The sequence below is a fragment of the Myotis lucifugus genome, unplaced genomic scaffold, assembly GCF_000147115.1.
Source record: "Myotis lucifugus unplaced genomic scaffold, Myoluc2.0 scaffold_5, whole genome shotgun sequence".
NCBI lineage: Eukaryota > Metazoa > Chordata > Mammalia > Chiroptera > Vespertilionidae > Myotis > Myotis lucifugus.
The window spans coordinates 4,371,137-4,384,336 of record NW_005871053.1 but is presented as its reverse complement, the minus strand read 5'-3'; the positions used below and the strand labels follow the sequence as shown (position 1 = coordinate 4,384,336).

At 36.4% G+C, this 13,200-nt stretch overlaps 1 protein-coding gene across 3 annotated transcripts in view; it reads right to left on the bottom strand.

Annotated features, from left to right (window-relative positions):
* The window catches only part of LOC102430467 (zinc finger protein 385B), a 174,905-nt gene that overhangs the window by 66,837 nt on the left and 94,868 nt on the right, over positions 1 to 13,200 (bottom strand). For all 3 annotated transcript variants that reach the window (XM_023744421.1, XM_006083048.3, XM_006083051.3), the window contains exon 2: positions 10,931 to 11,073. In XM_023744421.1, the coding sequence (XP_023600189.1) occupies positions 10,931 to 11,073 (143 nt within the window). The remainder of the gene's footprint in view (positions 1 to 10,930; positions 11,074 to 13,200) is intronic.

Here is a 13,200-nt window from a genome sequence, read left to right as displayed (position 1 = left end):
CAAAAGTTAAAACTTAAGTATATGCCATGTGATAGTGGCTATTAGGAATCATTTTAGCATCTAATAGCTTCAGCTAGTTTTGGGAAATAGAGATTTTGTGGCTTATATTATTATTACAATGGACCATTTTATATATTATGGAAGTTTGGTGTCTACACGAAGAAAACAAAGAAATTAGACCCAGATACATGTTTTTAATTGTTGGAGACTTTCTGTAAAAGAGATATACTAGTATGTTCTATTATACCACTCAGATCCTGGCTCTAGAAACTGTCCACAACAAGGGAAAACAAGTATTAAGATGGACAAGAAAAAAAACCCATCTTCTATAGCATATACTACAAAGGACAGTATTTCAACCTGACTTTAGGAGCCACAGGATTTATTGGGTACTTTAAAAACTATGTCTCACATGAGTAATACACACATTTAAATTTAGGAAATGGTAGGGTGGAGACCAGCTCTTATTTAATATTTAGCCTTTCCCCTTTCAGTGGCAGAGCTGCCTGCTGGAAGAAATTATATATTCCTCAATCTTCTGATTTGCAAAAAAGGGTACAACAATGACACATTGTAGCCGATTTCTTATACGGATGAATTTTTAAAAACTAATTATAGAATGTGTTTTAAATACACTAAAGCCTGCCTGGCTGGTGTGGCTCAGTGGTTGAGTATTGACCTATGAACCAAGAGATCACAGTTTGATTCCTGGTCAGGGCACATGCCGGGGTTGCAGGCTCCATCCCCAGTAGGAGGTGTGCAGGAGGCAACCAACTGATGATTCTGTCTCATCATTGATGTCTCTCTCTCTCTCTCCCTCTCCCTTCCTCTCTCTGAAAATCAATAAAAACATATTTTAAAAAATATACTAAAGCCCCCTGATACTAGAATTCCATAAAAATTAGGTCTTGTTTATATAATTTATGGGTGTTTTTTCCCATCTTATTTCAAGCATCAGGACATAAAAAGAAGGGCAAGAAAACCCAAATTGACAGCTAACTCTCTGAAAAAGGTATTTTCCCAAGATTCCTACTGAGCTCCACTAAGATGTTGAAACTTCACAGATTGCTAAGTAGCACTTCAATTCATCTTTAGCACCCTCAACGGCAACTATAAAAGTAAAGGGGCTGGAATATCCCAAAAGATGCTTTTCTCTTTCCAAAAGAGATTTGAGACTTAATTTTGAATACAAGAATCGAGAGAGAGGAAGGAAAAAAGATGCTCTGTGCTATTGGTTGGGTTCCCCAGCTTTTGATAAAAGTTTCTCAGGGAACACCACCATCAATTGCTGTTTATAGAGCAACCAATTTAGAAATACATTTTCTGGGCTGGAGGGAATGCCCAATAATATTTTGCTACTTTTCATATTTATTAAACTCTCCTACTTTACCACAGGCACAGAAAAGCTCGTTCATTGAGAGACCTTAAGAATAAGGTTGTTGTGGTTTTATCTTTTCATATTAACTGATGATTTGTTAAGAATAATTTTTTTTAAGAAGAGGGCCTGGCATAGACACTTTTTCCAAGTTGACTCTACTCTTGAAAAATGCTGAGCTGGAACAGCACCAAGACTGAACACCTGTCTTGCCAGAAAATCTGATGTACCCTCCAAGTACACATAATCCTTGAAACTCTAGCACTAAAGATGAAGCCCCAGAGCCGTGTGAGGTTGAGACTAGGATAATGAAATGGACATGCAAGAGGCCAGAGCATGGTGAGACTACAGATGCCTCTTTTCTTGAGCTCCTGAAACCCGTGTTCTCGTACCCCATGAAGGCCCATCAAAGTCTTACTCTGTTGTTTTCAGGCAGCTTTAATTAACTGAATTGACTGTATTCTCTGTGAGCAGACTCCTCTATTATGCTATGGTGAATGATACAAGAGAAGGAAGTAATTTCTATCAGACAGTGAATAGCTTCTGTCTTATTTGCTATAACTCCTCCTTAGCACGATGACTGGCACATGTACACATTCAGTAGGTGGTTACGAATGAATGCTTTGTTCAGGTGCCCTGAACAAGTAATTTAATTAGGGAGAAAAAACCCATATAACCACACATTACATAAACATACATGTACATATACATACAAAACATACAAATAATACTGGCATTTTCTAAAAGGGTTTCAAGAGTCAGCAGAGAAAGGGAGATGTAAACACAAAGTCTTTAGTAGATAAATCTTGAAACTTTTGAATAAGGCAAGGGACATGAGTTACATTTAAAAAGGACATGTTTGTGGTTTCAAGGGGAAAGGGAGACAATAATGAAGATGCAGTATTTTATCTTCTAGTGGTCATGTTTACGTAACTTTTCGCTCTGTCACATTTAACAGGGATATAAAATTTTCTAGTCAGGAATCTATGCTTAAATATGTGTACTAAATCTTCATTAGTTTCGTACCACATTTCAAACATTTTCTAGAACCATCTTTTTTTCTAATGATCTGGGTAGTACTGCTGTTCACTTGTCTAAGTGCCATATTAGGCCATTCTCTTCTTCCTTTTCTAGTAAATTTGAGTAACCATGAAAATTTCAACTTGGTATATTTTAATACTATATGTTTCTTTACAACATATAAAATAATATTACCCTGCAATATATTTTAAACACACCCTAAAAGTAAAAAATCAACCATATTCTCTCTTTTTTTATATATGACTGAGACGAATGTGTCATTTCAAGTAGTTAGACATACTAGTAGAAAAAATGGAATATATAACTTTTTAGTGACAGTAAAGCATTATTAGAATAAAAAAGAAGACACCACAGCAAAAATTCACATTTGGGCTGCATTTGCAGAGGGAGAGTATTTTACTTAAATCAAATTAAATAAAAAATTCAAATAAAAGAAAAAATATGTATCCAAGTATTTAAATAAGGACTTAATTAAGTAGATAAAGGCATTAAAAGCAGATAAAAATGTAAATGTTCTGGCTTACTTCAAGTTTCCTACAAGAATACTTCATAGGAAGCATGGCATGAATTAATAGCAAAATGTGACTTTTGACTCCCAATTTCTTTATTTTAGATCTCCTGGATAAATATATTATTAATTCTATTACAAGAAAGAAAAAAATTAAAAATTTGTTGCTATTGCCAAGCTATGAATGACCCATAATTTCAGAGAATCTAGAATGATAAAATAAATGGTAAACATACAGATAATTTCACAGCCTGTCATGAATGATTCAAAGAATCATATAGCAATTTGAGACTTTACACTTTTAGAAATAATATTTACTCTGTTCCATATATTTGTTCATGCATCAGGAAAAAAAATAACTTCAAGGTTGGAAGTAAAAATCAGATTATTTTTCACAAAAATATGATTGTTGAGTCTCTTGCAATAAAGCAGCAGTGACCTCCATTGTACTTGTGCTTTCCTGCAGCAATTGCAAAAACATGACAGAACTGACAAAGACATTTAAAATAAGCATGGAACACACCTGCCAATCTGCAGAGAAACTGACAGGTGACTGTGGTTTCGAGGCAGCTCTTGACTATAACTATAGCTCTGGGGAGTTCAACAAATATATCTGTACATGTTCCCTATATATGGCTGTTAAAAGAAACTTGATCTACACATCATCACATACAATATACACATTGGACATGTGTCTTAGTCTGGTTGGGCCACCGTAACAAAATACCACGGACTGGGTGGCTTATATAACAGAAATTTATTTTATCTTAGTTCTGCGGGAGGGAAGTCCAAGATCAGGGTTCCTGCATGGACATAGTCTGGTGAGAAGTTTCTTGTTGGCTTAGAAATGGCTGTATTCTCACAATGTACTTACATAGTGGAAGGGGGTAAAGCTCTCTGAGATCTCTTCTTAGAAGGGTACTAATTCATTATGAGGGTCCCACCCGTATGACCTCATCTAACTTTAATCACTTCTCTAAATATCTTCACATGCATGTTAGGACTTCAATATATGCATTGGAGAGGAGGATACAAACATTCAGTACATTACAGCATGTGTGTATATGTGTCTTCTAGTATACTTATTTTATTATACTAAATTGATAATATCCATTGTGGTAAATATGCAATTTATTTCAATTCTGAAGAGTATCTTTTTTTTTCCACCCCTCACCCAAGGGTAAGCTTTACTGATTTTAGAGAGAGGAAAAGAGGGGAGAGAGAGAGAGAGAGAGAGAGAGAGAGAGAGAGAGAGAGAGACCAATGTGAAACTTTAATCGACTGCTCTCTGCATGTGCCAGGGATGCAACCGGAAACCCGGGTATGTGCTCTGACTGCTATTGAAACTGCAACCTTTCAGTGTGTGAGATGATGGATGATGCTCCAACAACTGAGCCACACTGGCCAGGGATGAAGAAGTATCTTGTTAAGGAGAATTTATCATTAAGTGTTATCTCAATCGTTAAACATCAAGTACTATCCCAGTTGAACAAAGATAAAAATTGGATTCATACTAGATGGTAGATTCTAAATCTAATAAGAGAAAGAAGTGTATATATTTTGGAAGCTACCAAAACATTATGTACAATAATCAGAGGATGTCCATGGAGCATTTGGCATTTAAAGTACAGTGAATAAAAAAATAATGAAAATAGCTCTACTAGCATACAAAAATTATTATTTCTTGAACATTATAGTAGTTCAGTAACTATTTTCATCCTGTCTATATTTCTTGGGTTTTATTATCTTATCTTTTGTAGTGTATTTATTCTATTTCTTACAAGTTTCTTAGGCCCTACAGCAATTTTATTTATCTTCTCTCCAAAACCCAGAATTCTTTAGTGTATAGACTGTTTTCAATAAAATTTAGTAACTAACGACTTTGTTTTCTCACTAAATGCTCTTGAAACTGGGGTTTAGTACAGGAACTTAGTAGATACTTGCAAAGTTTCCACACCTCCCATACAGAGAAAGCTGGAACTATAGCTGGGGAAAAGTTTGTAACTAATTATTGCCTTTAGATTAAAAAAGACAGTTCTCAGGAAAATAAAAGTAAACACCTGAGCCCATCACTCCGCACTTGGGGGTGTAGAAATGTTGGTATTCCCTTTGCTGGATGGGGAAACATGAACATTCAAAACCAAGGAACTGGGGACCTTTCCTCTATCCTTTTCTCTCTCCTCAGATCCTCTCCTTCTTCCTTCAAAAGAGGTGTTATTATGCATGTGGGCCAGACAACAAGCATACACAGATAAATGAGATATAGCTCCTGTTCTCAAGGACCTGACATTCTGGTGAGCAAGATAGAGAATCAGGTCATTAGACTGTGGTGGACCAACTACAATAATGGAGGTCATCTGGGGGTACTTTGAAAATACAGAGAGTGGACACTTAATTCAGCCATGAAGAGTCACAGAAGATGTCCTGCGAAGGAGGTGATAGCTAAGTTGAGTCCTGAACAACAAATAATTGAAGGTGCAGTGGCAGGGTTGGAGGTGAACATTAGTGGGTAGCCAGGCAGAGAAGCCCATTAGGCTTTAGATATAAAGGTCCAGATATTTGAATATTTATGTTTTTGTTTGCACAGTCTTTTACCTATAAGTGGCTCAACACAGCGCCTCTCTAAAGCACTGCTGCTGAAGTGCCACGTTAACATCATCATTCTCCAGACATGCATCCTTGACATATAGCCCATCATAAATTATCAGTGATGGCCATTGTCCCTCGCATGGCTCTTCATAACTCTGCTTGGTCACTGTCTCGAATCACTTCCTTACTCTTCACATATAAACACTGAGAGAGATTATGTCAGTCGTGGAGCATAAGGCAAGACAGCCACTAAACAAATGCTCTGACGCACATCTCTTAATTGTGTACACTGTACTATAGAACAGGCACCTATTCTGTTTTGGAATCTGACAGAATTCCATTTCATTCTTGCTATGTTTCTGATGTAACATTATCATACTCCACTGTAAAAACAAGAGGAAACCATTACTTTACATATATCTATGTAGTGAGAGAGAGAAGTATATATACTTTTATATATAAATGCATACATACACTTTGAATAATTATAAAGGCAGTGTTTATTAAAATACATTTAATTTTTAAAATTGAGCTACCAGCTGTTACAGTTTATACCTTTTTTGAGACACTCTGCATATATATCATAAATTATCAGTGATTTCCATCCATACATTAAATCCACATAAAGAAAATAGTACCAGAATAATGCTGCAATGAACTTAGGGATGCACTTGTCTTTGTGAATAAATGTTTTTGAGCTTTTCAGTAGATACCCAGAGAGCGGTTTCTGGGTCACAGGGTAACCCTATTCTTAATTTTTTGAGGAGCTGCCATACTGTTTTTCATAGTGGTTGTACCAGTTTCCATTCCCACTAGCAGTGAATGAGGGTTCCTTTTTCTCCATAACCTCTCCAACACTTGTTATTACCTATTTGTTGATAACAGCCATTCTAACAGGTGGGAGGTGGTATTTCATTGGAGTTTTGATTTGCATTTCCCTAACAGCTGGTGAAGTTGAACATCTTTTCATATATTTGTTGGCCATTTGTAGATCTTCTTGGGAGAGGTGTTTGCACAGGTACTCTGCACATTTTTTAGTTGGATAGTTTGTTTGGTATTGAGTCATATGAGTTCTTCATATATTTTGTATATTAACCCCTTGTCAGAGCTGTTGTTTGCAAATATCTCCCATTTGGTTGGATGCCTTTTTGTTTTGTTGGCAGTTTCTTTTGCTGAGCAGAAGCCTTTTATTTTTATATAGTACATTTATTTATTTTTGCCTTTACTTCCCTTGCCTTTGGGATCAAATTCATAAAATGTTCTCTACGAGTAAGGTCTATAAGTTTAGTACCTATGGTTTTTTCTATTTAATTTATTTTTTCATATCTTATACATAGGTCTTTGATACATATTGAATTAATTTTTGTATATAGGGACAAACTGTAGTCTAGATCCATTCTTTTGCATGTGGCTTTCCAATTTTCCCAGCATCATTTAATGAAGATGCTTTCTTCTCTCCATGTGTTTTTGGCCCCTTTGTCAAAAATTATTTGCTCCATAAACATGGTGACAAAGACATACAGAAAACCAAAGTGTCCTTCAATAGAGGATTGGATAAAGAAGATATGGCATGTATATAATATGGAATACTACTCAGCCATAAGAAAAGACGAAATACTGCCATTTGTTACAACATGGATGGACCTTGAGAATATTATACTAAGCAAAGTACGTCAGTCAGAAAAAGCTATGAGCCATATGATTTCACTCATATGTGGGATATAAAACTTAAATTCATAGACACAGACAACAATATGGTGGTTGCTAGAGGAAAGGGGGTGGGGAGAGGAAAAGAAAAAGGGGACCAAATATATGGTGACAGAAGATGATTTGACTTTGAGAGGTGGTCAAATAATGCAATATACAGATAATGTATCATAGAAATGTACACTTGAAACCTATATGACCCTATTAACCAATGTCACCCCAATAAATTTAATAAAATTTTAAAAAATAGCAAAATTTGAATTTCTCAACTTTTAGCTATGTTCACAAAGTACACTGTTTTCATTCTACTGATAACTATGAGTTAAAAATATTTCTTATATTTACAAATATCCTTGTTTAAAAATAAAGTGATTAAAGTAGCGTTCACCTTGGTTTTCAAAGAACAAATGAATTACTGAAAGTATATTTAATAGAATATATAAAAGTATATTTAGTAGAATATACTTTTAAAATTGGCTAATAATGGGTCTGCTTTAGCTCAAGCGGTTACTTCGTCATGGCAGACACAAAAATTGGCTAACAATAAATTATAACTGTTCTAAAAATATCTTCTGCTTCATAGATATTGTTTGTAGAGAGGTCCATATTATGCATTCAAACAAGAGGGTATGGAGGGATAAATGGTGATGGGGAAAAAAATCCTTTCCTCTTTCTCCTTTTGATTCTGGTGAAAATTGTCTACCATGCTTCCAGAAAAGAACACAAAAGGTTTCTGATTGAGCTTTGTTCACAATGAATGAGGTGGGAAGTGACAAGGACCAAAAGAGCTAATGACACAGAAGAGCCAGAATATGAGTTTCAAAGTTAGAAGATTCTAATTCAAATCTCAGTTCTTCCTTTACTAACTCTCTTTCCTCCTATAGACAATAGAGATAATAATCATGGTCTACCCAAATATTCTAAAGTCTGGGTCCTTTGAAGGATATAAACCATCACAAATATATAATAATCTAGTATCATTATTATTAGTAATGTAAATGGTTTTCTAGGAAAATGTTGACAAAGACTTTTATGAAATTACTATAGGAAATCAGTTGGGAGAAGTTTAGCGCTAGAATGGAAAAACCTCTAGAGAAAAGGTTAGAGTAATTAAAACTGCAGTTTAGTGAAAAAAAAATCATAGGAAATTCCTATGATCCTAGAAATTCATTTTGTTACAAGATGATAGAGGGTCCCCTGTGATGACTTAATTTTTAACATACTATCAAAAGGGCTCTCTGTCTAATAAATGCCTTTGATGTAATATATAGAGAAAATTATTACTTAATATAGTTCTTTGCTATATTCTTCACCTTAACCAAAAAGTATTTTCATTGGAAAATTACAAGTTTATTTTATTCCAAGAAAGGAAAAAAAAGAACTTCTATTACTAGAATTATTCCTTGGATATTCTCAAATGTATCATAAAGTTAATTACTGTGTATAATACAGAAACAAACAAAAGACAAGTTAGTACATGAGTAAACCCTACTCATATTATAAGCCATTATGACACTATTTTTATCTTTAAAAAAACCCTTTATGAACATATTCTTTCCACTTTTTTGTTTTACAATCCTTAAGAACTTAGAGGTATACGTAAGGCACTTTGATAACTGAAAAAAGTGACTTAGAGAATAGTGTTAATTTGATTACAATTGTAAAAAGACAACTGTGATTGTGTTCCTTTTAGGTATGTACATAACATACTTCTGGAAGGGAGTAAGTTTGTTTGCAGGAGTAGGGAATGGTGAACGTCATATTTTGCTCTTAAAAAAATTTTTTTTAATCTTTATTGTTGAAAGTATTACAGATGCTCCCTTTAACCCCCGTTGACTGCCTCCACCCTGCTCCCACCCCCTCCCCAAGCCTTCACAGCACTATTGTCTGTGTCCATGGGTTATGCATATATGAATTTGCTCTTTGGATGTTAATGTTTTATTTGAATCTTAGAAATAAGTATCTATGTATTACTTGTATTAAAAAAATACAGAGGTGAACTACAGTAGGAGCCACTTGTGCCTACCCACATCATCAATGCTACCTCCTGACAGCAACTGGACTTGTGCAATAGCTACAAACACTGTCTTCCAAAGATGCATTAATCAAAATACTAACACCAGCTAAATGTTTTAAGAAGTAAATAACTGAATTTAGTGATGTTTGGAATATGCCACCTGTGTTTCAATAGCGTCTACAACAGTCATGCTTGAGTTCAAGCTCCCTGAAATGGCACAATCTTTGGGGTCACTTCTGATGGAGTAACGTGACCAGGGCAGGTGTGATCTATCTTACCGAGCTGTTCCACGGCACTACAAATGATGCTCATCTTTTAATGCCTTTTTAAAAGTACTGTCTGACTTGTCCCTGAAAAACCCAAAGAAGAAAAAAACATTCAACTGTTTACTCGGTAAGTCAAGGCCAGTTCTCCTTAAAAAGTTGGCTGATCCCCTAACTTCTAATTACCTTACCAATGCAAAGCCACAACAGAAGGCCTGTCAGCAGATTTTATTTACAGCCCCTGAGAAATCGTCCTCTTGCTGTTTTCATTTCATACAAAAGCTAAGTTTGCAAAAGGAAACATTTGGCAGTACCGCAGATGCTCGAGGTCTGGTGGTGTTGATAATGTAATTCTTTTTCTTGATTACAGCAGCTTCTATAATGCTGTATCCTTTATGTCGACCATCATGCCCAACTGATTGTATTTATTGACAAACCAGACATAACTCATGCAATCACCTGAACTGGTTTTAATCTTTTCTCTTACTATACATTTGTAATCTGATTATGGACTGATTTTATGCTGAATTCTATTGTTGGCAGAAGTACAGAAGAATGCTGTACTTCTCTAACCTGCAAAATGTCTTTTATTCAGATTGAAGGTCAGTTGACCTGAATGAAGAACACTGGTAATAACAGGTAATTCTCTAATATTTATCATACATTTTATTTTTAATATATTTTTATTGATTTCAGAGAGGGAGGGAAAGGGAAAGAGAGAGAAACATCAATGATGAGAGAGAATCATTGATTGGCTGCCTCTTGCATGCCCCATATTGGGGGTTGAGTCCACAACCAGGGCAAGTGCCCTGACCAGAAATCAAACTGTGACCTCCTGGTTCAAAGGTCCACGCTCAACCACAGAGCCATGCCAGCCGGACTATCTTACATTTTAAATGGGATGTTAAGGTGTCATCCAGACAACGCATATGCAGATTTAAATGAATTTTTCTTTTTACTAATAGAGTCAGATTCACATAATTCACAAAAGGCTCCAAATAAAAATTCTGTTTGTGTAAGAGTGCTTATCTAAAATATCTCCCAAATAAAAATATACCCAGGGAGATAAAGCATACACGTTTTTTTCTTTGTAGTAGAAGGGAAAATCAATGTGGCTCATAGCTCTAAATTGTGTTCTTGGGCATGTGAACAGCATCCCAGAAATAATATGGATTCTCACACCACTGAAAAGTTTATCAAAATTGTTCAAAGCAACAAGTGAAAATCTATCTGTGGAAATACTTGTAAAATAAATATGCTGGCTATTATCTGGATTAATTCCCATGGGTGACACATTTATCTTCCATAATACAGCTGAGCAGTATAACCAATATATGGTCTAAAATTACACACTTTAGAAACAGGCCATACCAATTGCCTATTCACAAAAGAAATAGAGGAGGACACATAATAAAAATGCATTTACTCACTGTGTTAAAATTTGGAAAGAGTCCAACAGCAGAACTACTGTCCACTGGAAAAGACATAAATGGTTTGATATCCAGTGAAGGCTGCATCATCAGAGTAGGTGTGCGCACAAGAGCAGGAAGGGTAGTAGTGTGGCATGTACTGCCTGCCAAGAACAAAACAAAAATAAATTCAATCTCTAGCTCACATCCATCTCCTTCTCCAACCCAGGGTGCAAAAATAAGACCGCTGAGCTGCAACCTGCAAGCAAGAACGTTACTCTAGAAGTAAGAAAATGGCACAAGAGGAGGAAATACAGTTAAAATGGGTCTTCTTGCTCATTGTCTAAGACAGTGATGTGAAATGCTTCCCTATGGCGAGAGCCCAGGCTGCTCAGTCTCCCCTGAGATAAACAGTACACTGATCCTGCTGGCAGGTGGGGCAGAATGAGATCATCCTGTTGTCTAACCATTGTCTCTGATTAGCCAAAAATGTAGGAGAAGCGGGAGGAGCCTCTTGAAGCCAGATGCTCTTCACTATACAGTTATTGGGTGACTAGTAGGCATGTTTTATGCAAATCAGAGATAATTACAGGGTTTTTACAAGGGGAAGGAATCTTGGATTCTTATAGTTACTGTCTGCTCCTAAGAAAGTTATGATGCAAACAATTTGTTCTCTAGAAAAACAAACTGAAAATTGCCCTTTACTTTGTGGGAAATGGGTAGTGAGGGGTTAAAGGGGTTATTACAACCTGTGTCTGGCCCACAGAGAGGAGTTGGGACAGGAACTCAAATTTTTATCTTCAACTTTTGTTTCTAGTGAACCTTGTATTATTTTAGCAACTATCCCTTTTAACAATGATATTAGCTATGACCTTTTTAGATATATGGCCTAACCCATGTGTAGGAGATTTAAAGCACTCCTCTCCGGTAGCAAGCATCCTTCTTTACCTGGTGGCCTCCACATACTGCAGGTAAGCTACTGCTGGTGCAGGCGGTGCTCTGCCAGACAGGCTCTGGCACTGCATGCCTTTAAAAAATATGTAACAGTTTTTTTGAGATCTATTTCACATACCAGACAATTCAGCCACTTAAAGTGTATAATTCAATGGTTTATTTAGCATGTTCAGAGTTCTGCAACCATCACCACAATTTTAGAACATTTCATAATTCCTAAAAGAAACTCTATACCCATTAGCAGTCACTCCCCATTTCCTCCCAACACCCCCAGTTCCTGGCAGCCACTAATCTACTTTCTGCCTCTATAGATTTGTCTATTCTGGGCATTTGATATAAATGACATCATACAGTATGAGGTCTTTTGTGACTGTCTTCTTTCACTTGGCATAATGTGTTCAAAGTTCTTCCATGTTGTCTTATATATCTGAATTTCATTCCTTTTTAAGGCTTGCTAATATTCCACTGTAGATGTACCACCTTTTGCTTATTCATTCATCAGTTGATGGGCATTTGGGTTGTTTCTACTTTTTAGCTACTCTTTTAATAAAACTGCTATGAACACTTGTTTCTAAGTTTTCATATGTTTTTAGTTCTTTAGGTATTTACCTAAAAGTGGAATTGGGGATTGTTAGATCATATGGTAACCATGTGGTTTAACCTTTTGAGAACTTCCAGACTATTTTCCAAAACAGCTGGATTATTTTACATTACCACCAGCCGTGTATACAGGGGTGGGGAACCTCTAGCCCACGGGCCATGTAAGGCCTGTGAAATCATTTGGTCTGGCCCTGCCAAGGCATCAGGGGTAAGTTAATTAAATGTTTGACCATATATAGCAGGCCATTTTTCAATTGATAATTTTGTATGGCCCACAAATCCTATCTAATAAAAGACAAAAAGGGTAATTAACCGTACCTTCACTACGCTTCCCATTGGCTAATCAGGGCGATATGCAAATTAACTGCCAACCAAGATGGTGGCCGGCAGCCACGCAACTGAAGCGAACATGAAGCTTGCTTGCTCCAGTGATGGAGGAAGCCAAGGTTCCCCACCTGCCCTGGCTGGGCTCTGAGATCTGAAAACAACTAAGTTTCAATTATAGAAGCTAAACAAACCCCAGATACCTGCTTTCAGCAGGCCATGGCCACAGAGCTGGAACGGCAACATAGTTTCAATTATCGAAGGTAAATAAATCCCAGAATTAAAAAAAAAAGAAAAAAAGGAGAGGCTGGGAGCTTCAGTCGCCAGCCAAGCCCTGCAAAACGGCCCCTCAGCCCCCTCACCCAAGGACTTGGCAGGCATCCTAGGGGGGACCTCCATCCTAAAGGGGGTGG